This window comes from Diadema setosum, chromosome 14 (genome assembly GCF_964275005.1).
Source record: "Diadema setosum chromosome 14, eeDiaSeto1, whole genome shotgun sequence".
NCBI classification, from domain to species: Eukaryota; Metazoa; Echinodermata; class Echinoidea; order Diadematoida; family Diadematidae; genus Diadema; species Diadema setosum.
The window spans coordinates 7,957,973-7,979,508 of record NC_092698.1 but is presented as its reverse complement, the minus strand read 5'-3'; the positions used below and the strand labels follow the sequence as shown (position 1 = coordinate 7,979,508).

The 21,536-nt window shown below is 38.5% G+C and overlaps 1 protein-coding gene across 1 annotated transcript in view; it reads left to right on the top strand.

Moving 5' to 3' along the window:
* Nucleotides 1-21,536, top strand: part of LOC140237882 (uncharacterized) — an 84,092-nt gene that overhangs the window by 38,219 nt on the left and 24,337 nt on the right. Inside the window, exons 7-18 of the mRNA XM_072317814.1 lie at nucleotides 5,371-5,617; nucleotides 6,703-6,857; nucleotides 7,509-7,799; nucleotides 8,456-8,653; nucleotides 9,690-9,800; nucleotides 10,758-11,048; nucleotides 13,563-13,624; nucleotides 15,888-16,021; nucleotides 16,897-17,042; nucleotides 18,197-18,304; nucleotides 19,865-20,056; nucleotides 20,884-21,238. Coding sequence (XP_072173915.1) covers nucleotides 5,371-5,617; nucleotides 6,703-6,857; nucleotides 7,509-7,799; nucleotides 8,456-8,653; nucleotides 9,690-9,800; nucleotides 10,758-11,048; nucleotides 13,563-13,624; nucleotides 15,888-16,021; nucleotides 16,897-17,042; nucleotides 18,197-18,304; nucleotides 19,865-20,056; nucleotides 20,884-21,238 — 2,290 coding nt within the window. The remainder of the gene's footprint in view (nucleotides 1-5,370; nucleotides 5,618-6,702; nucleotides 6,858-7,508; nucleotides 7,800-8,455; nucleotides 8,654-9,689; nucleotides 9,801-10,757; nucleotides 11,049-13,562; nucleotides 13,625-15,887; nucleotides 16,022-16,896; nucleotides 17,043-18,196; nucleotides 18,305-19,864; nucleotides 20,057-20,883; nucleotides 21,239-21,536) is intronic.

The following is a 21,536-nucleotide window of genomic DNA, read 5'->3' as shown; positions in this document are numbered from 1 at the left end:
AGTGAAGTCCAAATGATGCAAGGGAAATGAAATGAACAGATATTCACCACAGCTGCTAAGAATAATTATGAATGCAAAAATCCACAGCTACTGGGGTCTAAACAAGTTTAGCAAAGATAGTGATAAACATTTATGAGCTATAAATCATTAGCATACAAGCACTGATAGTGAGAGAAAGGAAAAACTAAACAAATAGACAGGAAGATGGAATTCATGTGACTAAATAGAACAAGACAAAAGGAATATATCGTCAGCTGAGAACCAGAAGGGCTTTATTGCAATTTTGGGGAGTATTGAGTTTAAGGTATCATGTTGTAGAGCTCGATCACCTCTACGTTATGGTGTCAATTTTGAATTATTTTCATTTTCAGTAAAATGTTAAGAATTAAAACCACAAAGGCACTATTTTAATCCATATTTGGAACAATGCTTATAAATCTACCCAATTTTGATCAAATAAACTTTTTTATTTCATGAAAATGGTTTGTTTGTTTGTTTGTTTGTTCTTTTTACACCCAAATCTTAGAATGCGATAGCACTCTTCTAGTTCTCAGCTGATGATATACATACAAAGCTGAATGAAGAAATGCTTCTGAAAGTAGAGAAAGCATGATAAGAATGTGGTAGATGTGAAATGTAACGTCACTGATAAAGGCAACAAAAAGGCATACACCTATGGAGACACAAACAGTGAGAGGCAGAGTGTGGTGAGTTCAGGTTTGCAAATTTAAAGAACAAAATAGGAGGAAAAACAATTCCGGGGGCCCCCTCGAGTGGAAGCAATGCAAAGGTATGGAAGAGTGAGAAACCATTCATAAAATATGCAAAGCTTCTCACTGCACACTCAAATCAATATTTATATCTCATCGCGAGAAGTGTTGGCAGGCCGTCTGCGTGATTGATAGCGGTGATCAGGGGATTGCAACTGCTCCTGTGAACACTCTTACAGGTCCATTCGTTCTCATCCCCTCTTCTTTTTGGTTTCTTCCTTTTTGGGGGGAGTCTGTTTGGTGTCCCAGGTATATTCCTCCCTCTTTCTGTTTCTTTTTGTTTTCAGATCCATGTCTTTACTTTTCATACTCCTAATATAACCCATTGAGGAAAGACTGATTTTGTTACAACATGCATTTCCCAGAGACACCTGCCTGAGTATATTCGGGACTCGTCTTCAACAGGTTAATTCTTGCTCGCATGAGTGTATCACTTTGGCAGTACCTGCATTATTCATGGTCTTTCATCTCATTACAGTAAGATGTGCTGGCTGAGGTGTTGCCTATTATTATTGTTTATTAACCCGTTGAGGACGGACTGATTTTGCTACAACAGGCATTTCCCATAGACACCTGCCCGAGTATACTCGGGACTCGTCCTCAATGGGTTAACATAATAAATATTGTTGAAGAAAAAAGTTACACTAAAGTAAGGTCAATATGAAATTGAAAATTTGATGATGAGCTATTGTATTTTAACCCCATAGAGATGGACTATTCAAAAAAATTAGTGATCTTTTCAATTTGTTGAAGATTAGAACTATACAAGATTTTTGATGGTTTGTGCTCTAATGGGGTCTATCCCCACACGTGCAGTTTCAGGTCATGTGGTCACAATATTTGATGAACTCAATATCTGACATGACTTCTTTGTGAACCTCCTTGCCTCTGGCCTAGCTTTCTGGTCAACCTCCAGAACATAAATTCAGTACACATGCTTGTCTATAGTAACACTACTTTGCATAGTCACATTCACCCTGCCATAGTTTCGACTTTCAGATTTCGAAAATCCCCGGACCCTGGGGCTCCTGCGTGCGCTCCAGTTAGTTCTGGGGTCATGGCAGCACTTAGAGTTCTGTGGTTCAGTCATCGAATGGAACTCTCATTTGAAACTTATATTTTTAAACTAGGTTTTTGCAGATGCTAATCATGATATAAGGGATTATCTCTTACCATCGATAATTAGCCTCCCTGGGAATGTACCCAGTGATCAGTAAGCATGAGGTTAGTTTGCTTGTTTGTTCAAATTTATTCTCTGTAAAAATCATGAAGTAATAATGATACAAATACTACTGGAATAGAAAAGTGAATATAAACGGATGGATTGCCCGGCTCAGCTCGGCCTTCATTGGTCTTCCGAGAGGTCCAGCTTCACAGTACTAATCATATTTGGAACTCCCACCATGCGTTGAAATCAATAAAACTGATATATAGTGTGTAAAGATGGGGGAAAGACAGGTATGTTAGTCTGACTGTCTTGTGAGGTTTTGTCATCTCTTTATGGGTAACGTGTGCCATGTGGGGGCCAGGTTACTATTAGAATCTCTGGAGAAGGAAGGAAGCCACTAAAATGCAGAGTTCCTTGAGAAAAGGCTAGAATACATCATAATATTAGGAAATAAAGATTGCCCACTCTAAACCCCATAGTCTCCTACATTGAGTTGAGAGGCATTTTTGTGAACCAGTACAAACATGTTCTTGTCATATTGAGAAAGTGTTTCAAGTTATGTATTATGAGGAGAAATTTGTTTTCCTCTGCAGGACAATGAGAGACCAGACATGAAAACTTACATGGTGTGGAAAAGTAAAAAGCACAAAAAAAAAAAAAAAAAATGAGCAGTTAGATCCTGTTGCGGATAAACTGATTTTGCTACGAGGTGACATGCATTTCCCATAGACACCTGCCCGAGTATACTGGGGAGTAGTCTTCATTGGGTTAATGAAAGATAATGGGGAAAAAAACGAAGGGACAGAAGAGGAAATATATCAGCTGACAAGTGTTGAACTCAAAGGTGTCCGCAGTTTGAGAAGTACTGATGAAGCTATGATAAGAAGCATGAATGAAATGAGAAGCAAGATTGGCCGGAATGAGGTGGGGGGGGGGGGGGGATTGGGAAGATGAAAAAGAGAAAAGATGTTGCACTGAGACAGGAATGCTGGAGTCTTGCAGTAGAAATGGGGAAAACATCCCCTATTCATATTGCGGAAAGAACGTGTTTGCCACACGTGTTTGGAGAGTGTCTGCGGTTTCGGTGAAGTCCCCCCAGCAAGGTTGTGCAAGATTAATTGCATCGTCAGGCAAGGAATAGGGGAGGGGGATGGACTACTGTCACTTTTTACAGGAGAGAGAGAGAGACAGACAGACAGACATACACACAGACACACATATACACACACAGACAGACAGAGAAAGCAAGTTGAGAAATCAAGTTTGTGTTTGCAAGATGGGGGAAATATGGGGTATGCCCAGTATGTGTGGATGAGAATGAGTTAGGAAGAAAAATAGTGTGGTCTGTTTGTGTGTATGTGTGTATGTGTGTGTACATGTTATTACAGAGGAGAGAAAAAGGTGGTGGCATCTCAGCATGTCACACATATCATCACTGACACCAAACAGATCACCACCATACCAGACGTTCTTAAAACAACAACAAAACTTTATTCCTCCCCTTCGAGCACCACAATCCCACAAGTCTTGCATCTTCCTCTGCCCCACGTGGGCTGAATAGGTTATACATGTACTTACTTTACATAAATGCATATTCATGACAATGTAAATGAGTGTGTTTTGCAAATGAGGGAGGGAAAGATAATATGTGTGTGTGTGTGTGATAGTGAGAGAGAGAGAGAGAGATTGTGTATGTGTGTGTTTGTAAAATATGAAAGAGAAGAGATAGTGTATCATGTGAGTGTGTGTGTGCATGCTTGATGGTAAGTGAAAAAGAAAAGAAAGTGATGAATGGAGAGAAACATAAGGTGAGAGCCGAGTAGAGAGGAATTGCCAGTGATGCTTCCGGCGGACAAACTCCGTTTCATCTTTCTTTTTCTTCGAGAGATTCATATCTAAGATTCGGCCGCGTGCATCCTGACTCCCAGACAGCTCTGGCTTGATCAAATTTTGCAGCTTGGGGGCCTCCTCTTGCGTTTCCATTCTATACATAATGCCCCGCATCCCATTCAATACACAAAACAAGACCCCAAGCGATGTGGTATAGCTACCGATAGATGTTGCATCTTAAAGGAGTCAATCAATTAACTGTGGTATGAAGTATATAAATCTCTTACACTTTGTCACAGTGCGAGGGTTAGCACATGCCACAAACTGCAGTCTTTCAAATTAGTCCTCTTCAACTGACCAGCTCTTAACCAATCTAGGATACAATTGTTTTGCAAATGATGAATATTTGATTGAAATCTTGATGAATGATGTGTAATGATCATGTCATCTGCTGTGCATGTATTTGTATTCCAGATGTGAATTGGATCTTTATTGTATTTGACCTGCATGGTGTCACCTTTGTAAGAATTATTTGTTTGATAATATTGCATTACATATACACGTATGCATTGTTCTTGTTGGATAGCATTATGATTTATCAATGTACGTGTATACCCCATGTCTGCATGAATTGTGTTTGTGTACTTGTCATAACTTTCAGTGAAATGGTAAAGTAGTGCTCTGACTGTAAAAAATTTTCTATTGATTTGAGTGTCTTTGTTCAAATTCTACAATGCAGGTGTTAAATTGTGGAAATGCATTGTTTAAAGCTGTTTTATTATTTATTTCTGTTTGTTGTAACTGTCTATCAAATTGCACAATCAGTGTAAACATGATATTTCATGCATTTTTTAAAAAGCAACTTACGTAGACCCAATGCTTCTGAAATTTGCGACAAAATTTGTTTTAGCAACAGTAATTTGGGTTCTATTCATCATGATGACCAAACTTTTGAGTTAATGCAGTGTTGAAACAGGGAGGTGAGAAGAGACCAACCTCCCTGGTTGAATGTGGCATATTTCTATTTTCTGCTTAAATAAAAAACATTAAGAATGTGTTCAGATATGGGAGAAATAAGAAATAAAGTGCAGTTTTATGTCATCCATTTTCTGCACTGAAGCATATATTTACACAAGGCCAGTAGCCTGTTGCATAAAAGTTACTATTATGGTAACTTTGCCATCTAATGGTAACTTAAGTGATTTAATGTTACACTGATGGAACTTCAGAAAAAAAAAGTGTGATTTCTATCCATAGCTTATTAAATAGTGGTATATTTGTTTTAGATGTGTCTTTGGTTATTGGACTATGAACACCACGTGCACATTATGTTTACATCTTTCTTCAGAGTTTTGTTCTTAGATTGATATTGTTTGAAGTTACTGCATGTTGAGCATGGTAACAGTGGTCTGCGTACTTATGACGATGTGAACTGGTTTTGCTGTAAGTATTGCACCTTTATGTTTTTAATAGTTATTTGTGTCACGCCCATTGTGTATTTCCTGTATGCTGCATGCTTGCATGTCTTATAGCTGGATGTATTGTTTTCTGTTTGCATGTCCCCTCCCCCACCCCACCCCAACCCCCTTTCTCCACTCATAGGAGTAGACATTCCACAACTTCCCACCACCGCCCAACCCCCGGTACTGACACAGGCCCCTACATTACCATCTGTCTCCACGACTGTTGCTCCCCAAGCACCCCCCACGGGCCCTGTGCCCAGCCAGCCCCTGGACGTGACAGCCAGGGATGTCCGCCCACAGAGCATCACGGTGTCGTGGCGACCACCACTTCAAACCATGGGCACCCTGACCTGGTACCGAATATATATCAGGCCGGAGAACGGCAGGTGAGTTGTAGATTCCAGAATCGTAATAAACTCACAATTAACTTCAAACTTCCTTATTTACCCTGTACCTATTCTATAACTTTTCAAATTTATGTTTGTTCGTTTGATTTTTGTGACTGTGTGTATAGATTGAGGAGGCTTTTTCACAAAGCTTGTGCACAGTGCAAGTAACATTCACCCACCCATATGTCAATGATAAGTGAAAGTCCCTCCTGACTGCAATTGGGAGACATCAGGGATTAGCACAATCAGATAATCCCTATTTGTTGATAATCCATCTTGTGATATTTGTGCTGACATCCTCAATTTGGTGTGCAGATTAGCTAACAAAGGGTTGTAAGATTGAGTCCATGGCTGTTCCAGATCAATACCATTGCTACTTCATGGACATCTAAAACTTGTGATAAAATCAAGGAAAAAGCAAAGGCCACACAATTAATTTTGTGTGTAGTTGGAAACAACAGTTGATATCAGGTAAATTGTGATATTTTTTTTTTAGTGTGTGTGGAGAAAACTGTCAATTCAGTTCTGAAGAAATGAATGGATTGGCGCCATCAGTTTTGTTTTGATATGTTGGTTTTCTTCATTCAAAATAGACATCCATTTGGAAAAAAACTGGTTCAATATTTGATTAGTTGTGTAAAAAGTCTGAATGGATTCCTTGTTTGATATCTGCACACAACTCATTTGACTTGCCTGCTTGTTGTTTGTGTTTTTCTGTGACCTTAATTCTCTTTCTCTACTCTTTTTGATTCCCCCCTTTTCCTTCTCCTTCTCCACCAACTACCATCCACTTTCCTTCCCATCTTCCTCATTTTCTTTCTCCTACTCCATCATCAACCTTTCACTTTTTCTACCATCCTCCTCTTCTTTCTACTCTTCTACCACCAACCTTCCAATTGCTCCACCGCCCTCTTCTTCCTCCTCAATCCTCCCCCTCCTTTCTCCACCAATAACCATCCACTTTTCCTACCATCCTCCTCTCCTTCCTACACTTCTACCACCAACCTTCCAATCGCTCCCCCGCCCTCTTCCTCCTCCTCCTCCTCCTCCTCCTTTCTCCACCAACCTCTTTGATGATGCAGGGTGAGGATGGTGGAGGTCAACAAGGATTCCCTGGTCAAGACGATCACCGACCTTCTTCCCAACCACCGGTACGAAATCTACGTCGTCGCCGAAAACAACAATGGACTCGGCGAGCACTCGGAGACCATCATCGTCAATACCCCAGATGATACGAGTATGCATGCCACTCGCTGCAGTTTATAGCATCTCCTTTTATCACGTCACATCATGAGGCAAATGTGTCCACCTTGTATTGTACTGTAGATGCATGAGTCTGATAAAACACTGTGCAACACTGTGCCAATCATCAAATTCCAGCACCTGCACTTGTGAGGTTTGGTGCTCTATCATTTTATCATAATTTTTATGATTTAAATTGTTAGTATTTCATACATTACAGTTAAAAATTTTCTCTCATGTGTGCCTTTGTTTGTATGTGATTGTGCTGTTTCAAATGCAGATTTTTCAAGTGCCTCTTGTTTGTTATATTTGTTACTGAATTTTGAATTGCCAGTATTTTTCTAGTTCTAGTAGACTAAAGTTCCTGTTTCTTTGTCATATTGGCAAATTTTGTGAAATTTTTGTCTGATTTTGTACAGATTTATTGAATGTAACCAGTTTCATCTAAACTTTTTTAAAATCAAGATATGCTGTTGAATTCAGTGTTGCCACTTTGATGATGAGATGGTAATACGTCCAGCAAAAAATTAAGTAGTTAATGAGTTAAGGTGATGCACCTGATAAGGTGGTAAGACCTGCCCATATGAAGTGACTCCAACTGAAATTAATTCAAGCTGTGGTCATGTCCCGCTTCTGTCACCACCAGGCAACACCCCCGACCCGGTGTCCGACATACGGGTCGTCCCCATCACCTCCCGCTCGCTGGAAGTCTCCTGGCGGCCACCGTTCGACACACACGGCCCGCTCACGCGCTACATCATCCGGGGCACGGACCGGATGATGGGGAGCACGTTTGAGCACGAGGTGGACGCCAGCCAAACCAGCACCATCCTCCAAGACCTGGACATCTTCACCCTGTATGAACTGGTCATTATCCCTTACAACGACAATGGTCCCGGGGGTGCCACCTCTATCACAGCTCGGACACCCGGAGCAAGTAATTTATGGACCAGACATTCATTCTTTTTTGAAGAATATTTCTTATATCTCTTGATATGATAAAAACTCCAGCATGCATGTTTCTTGAAAAAGAAAATATTCCAATTGGCTTTTTTTGTGACTATGAATATGCAGTATTGATGGCAAAAATTTTGAAAGCAGCACAACAGTAACAAAGTTGTTTTGTTTTTCATTTACCCATAGTAATTGATAACTTGAACTTCATCATAATTTTGCAAGTTGTAGGTTTACCTGTCTTGTCCTGTGATGGCATTTAAATATGAAATTTGGTAACTGTCTCTAATCCGCATTAATAGCATTCCAATATTTGATGCCAGTTGCAATCTTGTGATTATTATTATTATCATAATTATAATTGTTATCATTATCGCTATTATTATTATTATTGTTATTATTATTATTATTATTATTATTATTATTATTATTATTATTATTATTATTATTATTATTATTATTATTATTATTATTATTATTATGATTATTATTATTTCTACTACTACTACTACTACTACTACTGTTGTTGTTATCATTATCATTATTACTATCTTGTTATTATATTTTTTTGCAATCAAAATTTCGGGCAATGTCTGACACACACCCTACTCATTCATGCCTTCATCTCATCTGATACAGTGCCATCAGCCCCGCCTAGCAACGTGAGCGTACACCCCACCCCTTCCGTGCCCAACGCCCTGGATATCTCCTGGGTGCCGCCCCCTCTCAACAAACGCAATGGGGAGATCACCCAGTACAAGCTACGATACAGGGAGAGAGGCGGGGAGATTGTCAACATTCCGATCGACGGAACAGAGACCTCATACAGACTTGCAGGTATGTGATTATCAGAACTCTGTGACCATGATTTGCATCAGAATTACATGTAAACATTTAAAACAAATACTTATTAGCAGGAAAGTGATAGTGAAAGGGATAGTATAGTTTTGGTTGAAACAGGGGATTCAGATTTTAACTCTTTGCAAGATAATTAAAAACCACTTATGAAATATTAAAGAGCATACAGTTCTGAGAGAAATTCAAAGTTTTTGAAATGGCTGAAATATCCAAAAATAAAATGAAAGAAAGTGTTCCTTGTGAAAGCTAGGTCAAACCCTTTATTAGGTCCTCTTTATATTTGGATATCTAAGCCATTTCATAACCAATTTCTATCAAATAAACTTCGAATTCCTCTTAGAATTGTATGCTTTTTTGTATTTCACTATTAAGGTTAGAAACCTGAAGCCCCATCTCAACCAAATCTATACCATCCCTTTAATTTTTAAATGACAGTTAAACAACTGCTTGGACTTTGTGTGTGCACACTTGCTTTTCCAGATTGAATGTTGTGCAGAAAGAAGTGTGCATTGGTGCAAAGAGTTAGGAAGAGAGGTTAAATGAAGAGCAAGTGATTGACAAAAATATGCTAGAATTTTTGCATTCTTGTAACCAGGTCTGTGAGACATGATAGGGGTTTATGGGGAGGATTTGGTGTTCTGATGTTGAGTTTTTGATTTCTGGTGATTTTGTAATGTTTTTTAATGACTTTGAGTTATAATTTTTGATGGTGTTTTGATGGTACATTTATAGCAATTTGAAAATGCACCCAGTATTCTTATGATGTTAAGCAAAGAATGAACTCTGATTATATCATTAATACTTTATCACATTATCATTTACAATAGCAAATGGCAACATTCAGCATATTAAAAGCTTTTTTTTCCCTTAAGCTGCATAGTTACTGAGGAAAGGAGAATACAAAAATTTACATGCATGATATCGAAACAATGTGTCTCCAAAATGATTTTGTGTTTAATGTTCATGAGAGGCATTGCATTGAATTCATCTGTATGTATTTGAATATCTCTTTTAGGCCTGGAGAGGGAGACAGACTATGAGATAAAGATAGCCATGGTGAATGTGAATGGCACGGGACCATTCACTGACTGGCATCATGGACGAACAGAGGCTATTGTTCCCAATGGTGAGAATCCAGCCCCCCCCCCCCCCTCCTCCCCCTCCCTGTATCTCCATATTTCCAGCTCATTCCATCGAAGAAAATCCCTAAAAACCTGTTCTGCTAGTGATGGATATGGAATCATTGAAATTCTATTTCCCTTCTTGGAATATGCCTCTGTTTCACAATACTATCAGAAATGATTTCTTCTGAACGCCTTTACATGCATTTACATGCCGTGTGTAATTTTAGCACAATTACTCACTTTCCAGTCGCAACTTTCTCCTCACATGTCGGCATCAATCATGGAGGTTGTATTACGTATCTGTTATATGGTACACATTGGCACTGAAACGAACATTTGATTGTCCCTGTAGTTGTACTAATCTTAGCTCTTTTGCCTTTCTTAAACAGCAAAGAAGATTGATAGGCAGTTATAACAGACTTGACTATAAGAAGGGGGTTAGGTATAGTTTGGTATACTAATCTGCTTCAGTGCTAAAGCATACATTTGTAATACTCAAAGCTTATTTATATCTGTTGTCATCTATGTTGGGCATATGGCTAAGAATCTCTTCAATGAAACTTTCTTGCTAGAATCCCAGAGCATCTTCCAGATTAAAAAAAACAGAAAGAAAAGACAGTATCCCAGATATTCAAAAATGGGAACAGTAATAAACCTGAAAATATCATGATTACCACTTTACTTCATGGGAAGAATGAATTGACCAAATCTTCTGAGCTTGAATTCTTATAATGTGGAATCCTCCTTTCTTCTAATCAACACATCATCATTCTTTCTTCATTCTCTTTTTCCATTGCTACTGTTTTCTCCATGAAATATCTATTCACTTTACTAAAAAAAAACAACACAAAACGGTAAACAAACAAACGCGAACCACAAACGTGGGGGTAACACGAAAATGACATACAATTGCGGAATATCTCGACAAAATATCCGTGTGGAATGGTGAATGTGGACAGAGCGTGTGCCACCCCCAGCACCAGCGATCATCCAGGTGACACCATATGCCCACCAGATCAATATGCACTGGGAGCATTTGGAGGCATCAGTGATCTTGGTAGAGGGCTATCTCCTAGGTTACGGGGAAAACATCCCTGACTTGACCATATTGCACTTGGAGGCTTCCAAACGCTACGTGGAGCTGACGGACCTCGATCTCAACACCAACTACGTGATTCGGCTGCGGGCTTTCAACAAGGCGGGCGAGGGGGAGTCGGTCTACGCCAACGTGCGCACCAGCGCCGACAGCAGTGAGTCCAATCATCTCGCCCCGCCCTCTCGTTCCCACTTGCGTACATTCCTCTTGTCTCTGATCAGTCGGTTGCCATGGATGTTTGTGTCATAGGAAGCATGTGAACTAGTTCGTGACTTCGTGATGCATGCCATTTGTAACTTGAGTATACTGTTCGGGATGTCGTAGTCGTGCATGTATGGTCAGTCCAGCGATAAACCGATTTAACTCATCTCATGCATGGATTCACTGTGGAGGCTTTCGTTTATTACATTGTACAATAACAGAACAACTGTGTTCCTCAATTCAGAATTGTCTAACGGTACATCAGTCATACACAAATTCATCTGACTATTGAAGAACATTTGATTTTTTTTTTAATCTGTAGCTTTACCACTTGATTCTTGCACTCCAGAAGTTGCCAATCAAATAACAAACACGTAATTCATTATGGTGAGTTTTAATAGATGAATGTCGTCATTTGGGCAACGGATTGAACACTCCTGATAGAAGCTATCAGGAACAGAAAAGGAATTTTTCATTTAGTGCCTCTCTCATGTTTTTGAGTTTATATTTGTAAATGTGAGAAGCTGTCCCTGCATGATCTAACTCTGACTGTGATCATTTGTGTTGTGCCAATGTTAATCATTCATCCACAAGAAGGAAAAATTGGTTTTGATTTTGCAAATTGTAAGAAAGATAAAATGATTCATCCATCAAAGCCTAGATCTAAGAGTGCAAGAAGGAAAATTTGTTTTTGATTTTTATCCATTGAAGCCTGAATCTAAAAGTGCAAGTGTTAAAAAGCTTATGTTTGAAGGGAAAAAATAAGTAATGCACTTTCAACCAAAAATTTGTTTTTGAATTTGCCAATTGCAAAGAAAGATCAAATGATTCGTTCATCAAAGTCCAAATATAAGAGTGCAAGTGTTAAAAAGCTTGTGTTTAACGTTAAAGCAAGTGATTTGGTTTTTTTCTTATGGGTGGAATGTGGAAAGTTGGAATAATCTGCAACATTACAACATAGAATTCATTTTTTGTTAATTCTAAAGTTTGAAGTAAATAATTATGAGCTGCAATGGATCACTATGTTTTTAATGTATGGTGTTTCAGTTCTGCAGATGATTTCATTGCATTGAATAATAAGAGGTGCAAGTGACTGTGTTATCGTTTTATCTTAGAGCAGATTATTCAAGAGAACTTTTGAGTACGTGGTATATTTCATCAGTAATGTGAGAAGATGGCTTAATTTGTCCAAAAGTAAACAAAAGAAAAAAGAATATCAAAGAAGGAAAGAGTGTTGTATGTTTGTCTCCCTTTGAAGAGTTGTGAATAAATTGTGTTCATGGTCTTAGCCCTTGTTTAAAAGCTTTCCCTGGAAGACTTTCATCTGACATAAAACTTGCCCCTGTCAATCAAGATACATTTAAAAGAGGATATTTGGAATCACAGATCATTTATCCTCCAAATTTGACCGTGAAAGACAGTTACGAATAGGAAATGTTTGTAATAAAATTGTCTTTATAGAACATGAAAAAATTGTCTTCTAGCTATTATAAGACAACATGGACAGAAAAATGAATCTTGTTAAACTTTGCTAGATAAATTCGTACTTCCAGTCAAAATAGCTGAAATGGTTGATGCTTTTCAGGAAGGGCCAAGTCTTACTGAGGAATATGCATGATGTTGTAAATGTCTGATCAAATGCCATGAATTTTGATTTCCATTCATTACACATTTCTTCATATGTAATGACGAACATATAATCTTCTATATCTTGATCATGGAGTTGGTTTGTGCATTGTTGTTTCTACTAACATTTACTGAGATCACTAAACAAAGCTTTGTCATTGTAGCGAGAAGCTTCATGGTTTTTCACTTCCCTCAAACATTGAAATGGTGATGCACTGTACATTTCAATTTGTCGAACAGATTTTTGATTGAAAAGCTTAAGTCTCTACACTATCACTCATTTTGTCTGAACTTATGATATGCATTACATTTATGCAGGAATTAAAAAAAAAAAAATTTAAAGATAAAATTGTCATTTTGTGATTAAAAGTAGCAAAGGATGATTATAGATACGGTCATCAATCTTATTCTCTGGCAATATTCTCAGAAGAGACCTCATTTATGTTTCACTTATGAAGACATGTTGTTATGTGAGAATTCATGAAGCTATCAGACAGTGACAAAGTTCCTTCATATTATTTTCATGCATCATGTCTCTATTGACTGCTATTCTCTGCATTGGGTTTGTACGGGTGATTTTCTTTCTTTTTTTTTTTCCACCCTATAATGTTCTCTCTGCCATCTCTTATTCTCTATAACCCTTATATCCTCCTAACTCTTCAAACTCTAACCCCTTGCCTACTGGAATAATGTCGAGTCCTGTATGAAGTCTATCAGGATTTCGGACATTTGTAGGGGGAGGGTTAACTCTGTTGTCTCTTCTTTCTATTTTTTCTCCTCGCGTATCTTCTTTTCTTTGACGCGCATCTTCACACTCTCTGTGTCACATATCCTATTACAGGCAATGTCCCCCATGTTGGAATAATTCTGCGCCCAAGTAAGGAAAACCAGAGGAGATGTTTCGTTGTTTTGTGACGCGTTCGTTCCTCTCTCTGTTCGTTCAGCTTCTCCTCTTCCTCCTCCTCCTCCTCCTCTTCTCCGTCCCCTCATCGTCATCGTCACCGTCAACATCATCGTGACTTTTTTTTTTCCGCTGGCCTTGCAGCCTCCCGAAATAAAAATTTGTCATTTTGTTCTCAGTTCTGACAAACAGGTTCATTTTTGTTTCTTTTCCCTAAGTTTGTTCAGTCCCCCAAAAGCTACGCCACAGCTAAATTACTCAACTCTCTGGTCTGATTTGTGCATATTTGATTTGATTTGAGCAAGAATGTGTCATGATGCATGATAATTTTGTGTTTATTAATCTTTCCAGTTTTTCTCCCATGGATGTCATTTACTCAATCTGGATTATTTTTTTTTTTTCAGTTTGGCATGTTGCTTGCTATATGCATTGTAAAGTAGCATGCTGTATTTTTGTGTTTTTCTGCTCAAATATTTTATCAATATTTACACCATGTTGATAAACATATTGCAACCATTTGTGAAAATGGTGCCATCTTTGAACAATTCCAAGTTTTATACACCTATCTTTGTTATAGCAATCTTCAAGAGATTTAAGAGCGCTATCGGTGGTATGTTCTTGCTGTTGATATTTACAGAATTATGTCATTTATTTAAAACTTATAGGATCTGCATATTTTACCACTGACTGGTGAAATTGAATTCTCAAAGCTGTGTGCTGACATTTGTTGCAATGGACAAAGCTATTGTCATGGTTACAGCTGCTTTGTGTGTAGTGCCAAGTATATGTTTTCCCGATGTCGATGCAGATGGGACATAATAATTTTGTCTCCCTTTTTCACAATGCTTCAGTTGGTAAAATCAAGGATGCACTCTTCAAATTCTTATGAAGCTGCACATATTGTAGAAAGATGCCAATATTGATTGATTGATGTATTCCCGCTTTTTGCAGGTCTCAGCTGAGCTAATTTGAAGGTGGAATTTTTGTATTCAGTGATTATGCTGTGGCACCAAAGTCTATTTCTTTATTTTTTTTTTTGTCTGTGCTGTATTGTCCTCTGATGCATTGTTGTACCAGACAAAAACAAAAATATAAATGATTAAAAAAGGATGGTAAAATTAGGCCAGTAAATATATATATGCCCTCCCCATTATATTCTGATCCTATTCTTATCTCAATGTAGGTGTCATATATCACTTCTGAACAGTTACGCTTTAGCGTTTAATACAGTTTTGAGATGGCTTTAAAACCATATCATTGCAGGCAGCGACATTTGAGATTTCCCTCCTCAAAAGCTGTTGGTGATTTACGTGACATAACTAATGAATGCCATGAATGTGGTTTTTTTTTTTGATACTTAATATCTATCACATTCTGCTGCACCACATTTACTGCACTTGGCAACGCATATATCCTCAACACCACCATGATTTCCCAAGTTATGCGCCAGTATCACACCAGAATAATCCTATCTAAGTTGCTTATTATACTATTTGATACTTTTTTTATGCTGGTGCCATTTCCCTCATAACTCGATCCGTGTCTCAATGTTTCAGTATACTTTTTTTTTTTTTTAGTGTGCTTCAGCTATTAAAAAAGTATAGCAAAATTTTAGCATACCTGAGTGACACTCACACTATAAATGACAGGCCGATTTGATATGAAGCAAAATTGCAACAAGTATATACAGTGTATGTTGTCTTTAACTTTCCCACTGTGCATGCAAGGTTTAATGAAAGGTAATCATATCTTAATCTTTGTGTTATCTTACCTGTGAAGAAGGCAGATACAGGTGTATATATTCAGAATTCTTATTGCTCCTTGAATCACAGCCTCGTATATTTCTACCAATATATACCTCAAAACCGAAGGACATAATAGTTTCCCCACACTTTGGTCTATTTCCATGGGATACATGTTGTCATTGCTAGTCTTTTTGACACAAGGTATGATAAATTGGTTTAATGAAGGATTTGTTTTATAACTAGGTTTTTTTTTTAAGGACCCTTTGAAATGCCACTTCCTATAAATATTCATACCATTTTTTTTAACAGGGATTTTTTTGAAATATTCATAAGTGACATCATTTGTAGCTCATGATGAAACATAAGACTGAGCATTGTATGTGACTACAGCCTGTATGTATGAAGTTATTATTATTATTTTTTAAATGATGCTACAACATTATAGTGTTACAAGTATTGACATTGCATGTTGTCGCATTGTGTTGCAGCCACTGCTCCGGGCCAGGCCATAGAGCTTAAGAGCCCCATGGAGGTGTTAGCCGATCCCCAGTCCTCTACAGAGATCTTGCTGACCTGGTCTGACCCCAACCCGATCAATCCCAAGCCCGGAGTTGAGCGATACTACACCGTGGTCTACAATAGCAGGACCAATGAGTATGAAATAGAAAGATCAGACACTCACTCACCCAAATTTGTATCTTCTGCCCTTTTTAACCTGTTGAGGACAAGTCCCGAATATCCTCGGGCAGGGGTCTATGGGGAAAGGCTTGTTGTAGCAAAATCAGTCTGTCCTCAACGGGTTAAAGAATTCTTCTCGTCAGTTGAAGTTTGGCCAATCGCTTTCTTGACTTTGATTCGTCAGTTAATCAGAGAGCTTTAGAGCTGGAAGTTCCACTTCATAACTTCCCCCAGGCATGATGGACGCTTTTATTGAAGATGTTTGCAAGTCATTGCTTCATAGTCAAGAAAATTAGAGGAATACCAAATTTCTGCTTTGCAGACAAAGGTCAAACACTGAGAATGAAACCCAAATGATCTCTCCTTAGGTTTTTCTCCCTTCAAAGCAGAAGCTCTGTCTTAGCTTTTTAGCTGATTAAAATGGGCTGCAACATTTATTTCAGTCATCAAATATGCACAAACTCGTAGATATATTCTTGTTCATTATCCATGAGCTTACAACAGTCAAAATAAATTATGGAAATGGTCTTTAGACATCGATGTTAGTTATTGTGCACACTGCTGTGAGCAATTTTTTTTTTTTTTTAAGGACCTTACTTTAAATGTGCAGTTGAGGTCTAATTCAAATTTGTGTCCACATGAGATACTTTCTTTAGTTTTGTGAGCTCTTTTGGCAAAATGTTTGTGGGATTTGATGGTTCCAATAGAGTGTACCTTCTGAAATGTACGTACAGGAGTGTGAGTGTATAAAGTTGATCTGTGTGATGCCATCGGTGCATTTAAGCCGATCTTTCACTCATTCATTCATTCATTCACTGTTTCTATCGAAAATGTTCCCCTCTGTTCAGTAGATCCTTCAAGGTGAACACAACAAAGCCCAGGCTAGAGGTGCAAGATCTGAAGCCCTTCACTTTCTACGACTTCTACGTCATGGTTGGGGAGGAGCAGAAAATTAGTGGGTACTCTCTTGTGGCAAGTGCCAAAACTGCCGCTGCAGGTTCGTGTTTCCCTCTAAAATTTCTGCTACAGCAAAGTACTTCACATTGTTTGTTCATGGGAGGGGGAGGGGGAATATGGTCAAGCATTTCTTTTATTTTCACTCTTCAACTGAAATGATTGCATAGTCAGTAGTATTGAATTTTCTGGAATTGCAAACATCTGAATTCAGTGCATGGAGGACAAGAGAAATGTCTTTTATTTACATGAAAAATGAGGAACACTTTCTCATCCCAATTTTACTGACAGAAAATGTTTTGTGGTTCTATCAAGAGCAGTTATGATTGGTATCCTCTCTTGCAATCAATTGCACTCAAACATATGATTGACTTGTTTTATCAAGATCAGTTATGATTGGTATCCTCTCTTGTAACCAATTGCACTCAAACATATGATTGACATGTTTTATCAAGAGCGTAATATGACTGGTATCCTTTCTTGCAATCAATTACACTCAAACATATAATTGACTTGTTTTATCAAGAGCAGTTATGATTGGTATCCTTTCTTGCAATCAATTGCACTCAAACATATGATTGACATCTTTTATCAAGAGCAGTTATGACTGGTATCCTCTCTTGCAGTCAATTACACTCAAACATATGATTGACTTGTTTTAAGATCAGTTATGATTGGTATCCTCTCTTGCAATCAATTGCACTCAAACATATGATTGACATGTTTTATCAAGAGCAGTTATTGGTATCCTCTCTTGCAATCAATTGCACTCAAACATATGATTGACATATTTTATCATGAGCAGTTATGATAGGTATCCTTTCTTGCAATCAGTTGCACTCAAATATATGATTGAAATGTTTTATCTAGAGCAGTTATGATTGGTATCTTTTCTTGCAATCACTTGCAGTTATGATTGGTATCCTTTCTTGCAATCACGTGCACTCAAACATATGATTGACATGTTTTGTCATCTCATGAACAACTTCAAATACACATAATTCAACTGAACAGTGCTTTTCATGTGAAAGTGTACATCTGAATGTTGCATGGATTTAAATCAAGGAAGTGCTCTAGTGGAATGAGAACCTACTTTCAATTTGGAAACTAATCAATTTGACATGTGAGCTAAATTGTAAGTGCTCTATGAGTGATGCAACTTCTTTTCATCAATCTCTAATTCTTTTTTCGTTGCAGTGCCTGACTCTGCCCCACAAGAGCTGACCATCAGAAACTTTGCCAACACATCGACATCAGTCAGCGTCAGTTGGCAACCACCTCTCCACTCCAACGGAGACATCAAACGTACGTCTATATGAAAAAAGAAAATGAAAAAGGCATCAATCTTTCCAGGGACAGCCATGGGTGGCTTTCTATTCAGTTTGTGTATAAGCATGTGGTATTGCATATTACAAGATATGAAGTACATGAATTTTACCTGGGGGAACTATGCTTTTTTGATTCAGTGTCATACAATGTACATGCCCTTTATTATTCTTTTATGACTATGATGTTTCTGTCATTTGAGAATGGTTTGTGTCCCATACAGTGAACCTTTGGTCTTGTTAGAGGAAGATAAGTCCACATACATCATATCAGACTTACGACAGAAACCCAAAACACAAATGCAATTTCACTCTCTAGGATCGTACAATTTTGTTTTTGTAAGATTGGGCCATGTACCACCGAAATCATGTTCTTGCGAAGTTCTCTTTTCAATAGTCTGTTATAAGCCATTGCTGCCTTTATATTGTAATTTTTTCTTTTTTTTTACGGAGTGTATGTGTGGCACATTCGGTTTCTGTGAGCAGTTGGCTATTGTGCCTGATATGAATTACCGATGATAAAAAGTCGCAGGAGAAGAGCTGAATTAGCTGGGATTAAAACTTGAAGAACTCTGTGCAATGCTGTGGTGGCTTGATTTTTTAATTTTTAGACGTACACCAAATGAATGAAAACACAGTAAGATGTCTTCGACAAAGACCAAGATGCTGATAAATTGTTCACTTAGTGGTGTACTCTAATCATGCTATCCTCACTCATAGCTTTTCTGTCATACATAATTATAGTATTCATTTGTTAGTCCAATCTGTCAAAGCTTTGTGCGTACACAGTTTCAGTGACACTCATAGATTTTCTGTCATACTTAATTATGATATTCATTTTTTAGTCCAATTCTTTCAAAGCTTTCAGTGACACTTGCAGCTTGTCAAACCACATTAGCAGAGATTTTGAAACCTGATACATTGCTAAACAGTGCCTTAGTTTTAAAGGTAGGGAATCCCATTTGCATGCCTTAAATGAAGAGTTGTATAAATACAGTGGTATGTTGAAGAGAGTATCATTTTAGAAACTCCCATAAAGTATTGAAAGTGGAAGGTAACACTTAGTACATTTTTATTGACCGTTAGATTTTGAATTGAATTTTTTTGGGGGCTCGCCGTAAATTCCAGTACATTACTAGGCTACCTTTGCAGACCCATGCACTGCATGTGTGTCCATCATGTATATTTTGTGAAGAAAGTTCATCAAAATTTACAAACATTTTTATATACATTCTTGCCACACACTCTATATGTTATTACATCAGCTCTTATACTTTTAGATTTGTGTTTATAGATAAAAAATACAGAAGACTGCAACAAAAAGGCTTGAGTGTGGCTGACACACAGAACTACTGAGTAGTTGAGTTTTGTGCATTATTCAAATTGTAGATAACTGTTGACTTCCAAATTTCTCAGCAGTGGCCTAAACAAGTCCCCTGAGGTTCATATTTAATGTTTTGCTGCATTTTGGGAGGTCTGTAAAAGGTATCCCCTACCTTTAATGCACTCACAATACTCGCGACATCTTGTGCCTTTGCAGGTTACATCCTGTACTATGCACCGGAGGGCACCACGGACAATGAGGACTGGCGGTTTCAGTACGTGGACGGCGAGTCGCTGACGACCGTCCTCCACGACATGATGCCAAATACCGTCTACACCTTCCACATCCTGGCCGAGAACAAAGTCGGCACCGGTCCCGTCTCGGCAGAGGTCCTCCACAAAACCAGAGGTGAGGGGGAGGAAGTGGATGAGTCTGTCACTCTGTGCATTGCATTCTGGGATTGAGACACCGCCCTCTACAGGGCTCCATTTTATACATAGTTTAGCAAGATAGCAATCTAGTAGCTGCAATAGTAAGTGTCATTGCAATGATAAGACTCCTGCTTAGTGATTGGCTGTTGCTACATGAAGTTGCAATTCTAGCAAGATTTGCTATCCTAACATTTTTTTTTCTTTTTTTAATGGGGCCCAGTTATCCATATTGAGAAAATACTCCCCCCCAACCCCCCCCCCCCAAAAAAAAAGTCAACTTCTTTTGGACACTTTGGTGAATGAAACTATAATATTATTTAAGATGCCCACAGAGTTGATGCATCAAGCCAGAGTTGTATTCTGCTCTGGACCAAATGGATGACTTGTGTTACTGTAGCTCAACTAACTCAAACCATACAGTACCCACCTTCTGAAATACCGAAATATGGAAATTAGATATAACCAATTATCAGCATGACAAATCTATACTCTCCAAACAAGTCATATGAACTGTAATAGGATGCTCTTGTATTTGGATAAAACCTGTTCTTATGTCTCAACCATGCAGCTCAAAATTTGGTTGACACAAGATGAAAAATACTGTATGCATTTTAAGTCATGTAATACAATAGGTATCTCACATATTTTGGGGAGAAAATATTTCAGTTCAGTTGGCTTGCTCTTTTGACATCATTTACCCTGTGAAATGTACTATAACAATTGTTAATGCAATTATTTGCATTGAATGAAAAATGTATTTCATGGGAGCATTTTCCATCTTTCCCACTGACATGCACTCTACAGCTGCTGGAGATGTAGCTTACCCCATCGACGACGTCGCCACACCCTGGTGGCTGTGGCTGGCCATCGCGGCCGCCTGCCTCTTTCTCATTCTCCTGGCCATCGCCCTGCTCTTCTGCATCGTCTGCGGCTGCTGCGGCTGCTGCGCCGACTGCTGCCCCGGCTGCGCGTCGTTCTGCGACGAGATCTACGCCTGCTGCGAGCCGTGCGGGGCGTGCCTGGCGGGCTGCGCCGCGGGCTGCTGCCCCTGCTGCTGCGAGGACGAGGAAGACTGTGCCCGGTGCTGGACCAAGTGTTGCTGCGGGGTGCCCTGCTGTGTCTGCTGTGGCAAGGCCTATAAAGAGAGGAGAGCAAAAGCGTGAGTGTCCATCTTATGAAGAGTTTGTTCGCAAAAACCAATAAGTCCACATTTGCCAAATGGAGATATTTGTGATTAAAGGTAAAGAAAAATAAAGAGAATTATACGAAAATTTTTGCTTCTTTGACCATAACTTCAAAAATGTACCTTTATATGTAGTGAACAATATATCATTTAAAAGGTATTGTACTTTATGTCAGAGACCGTACTTCAAAATCTTCAAAAATGGACCTATCGGTTTTTGCGAACAAACTCTTCTTCTCCTTGTATAGTGGACTCCCGTATAACTAATGCGCTT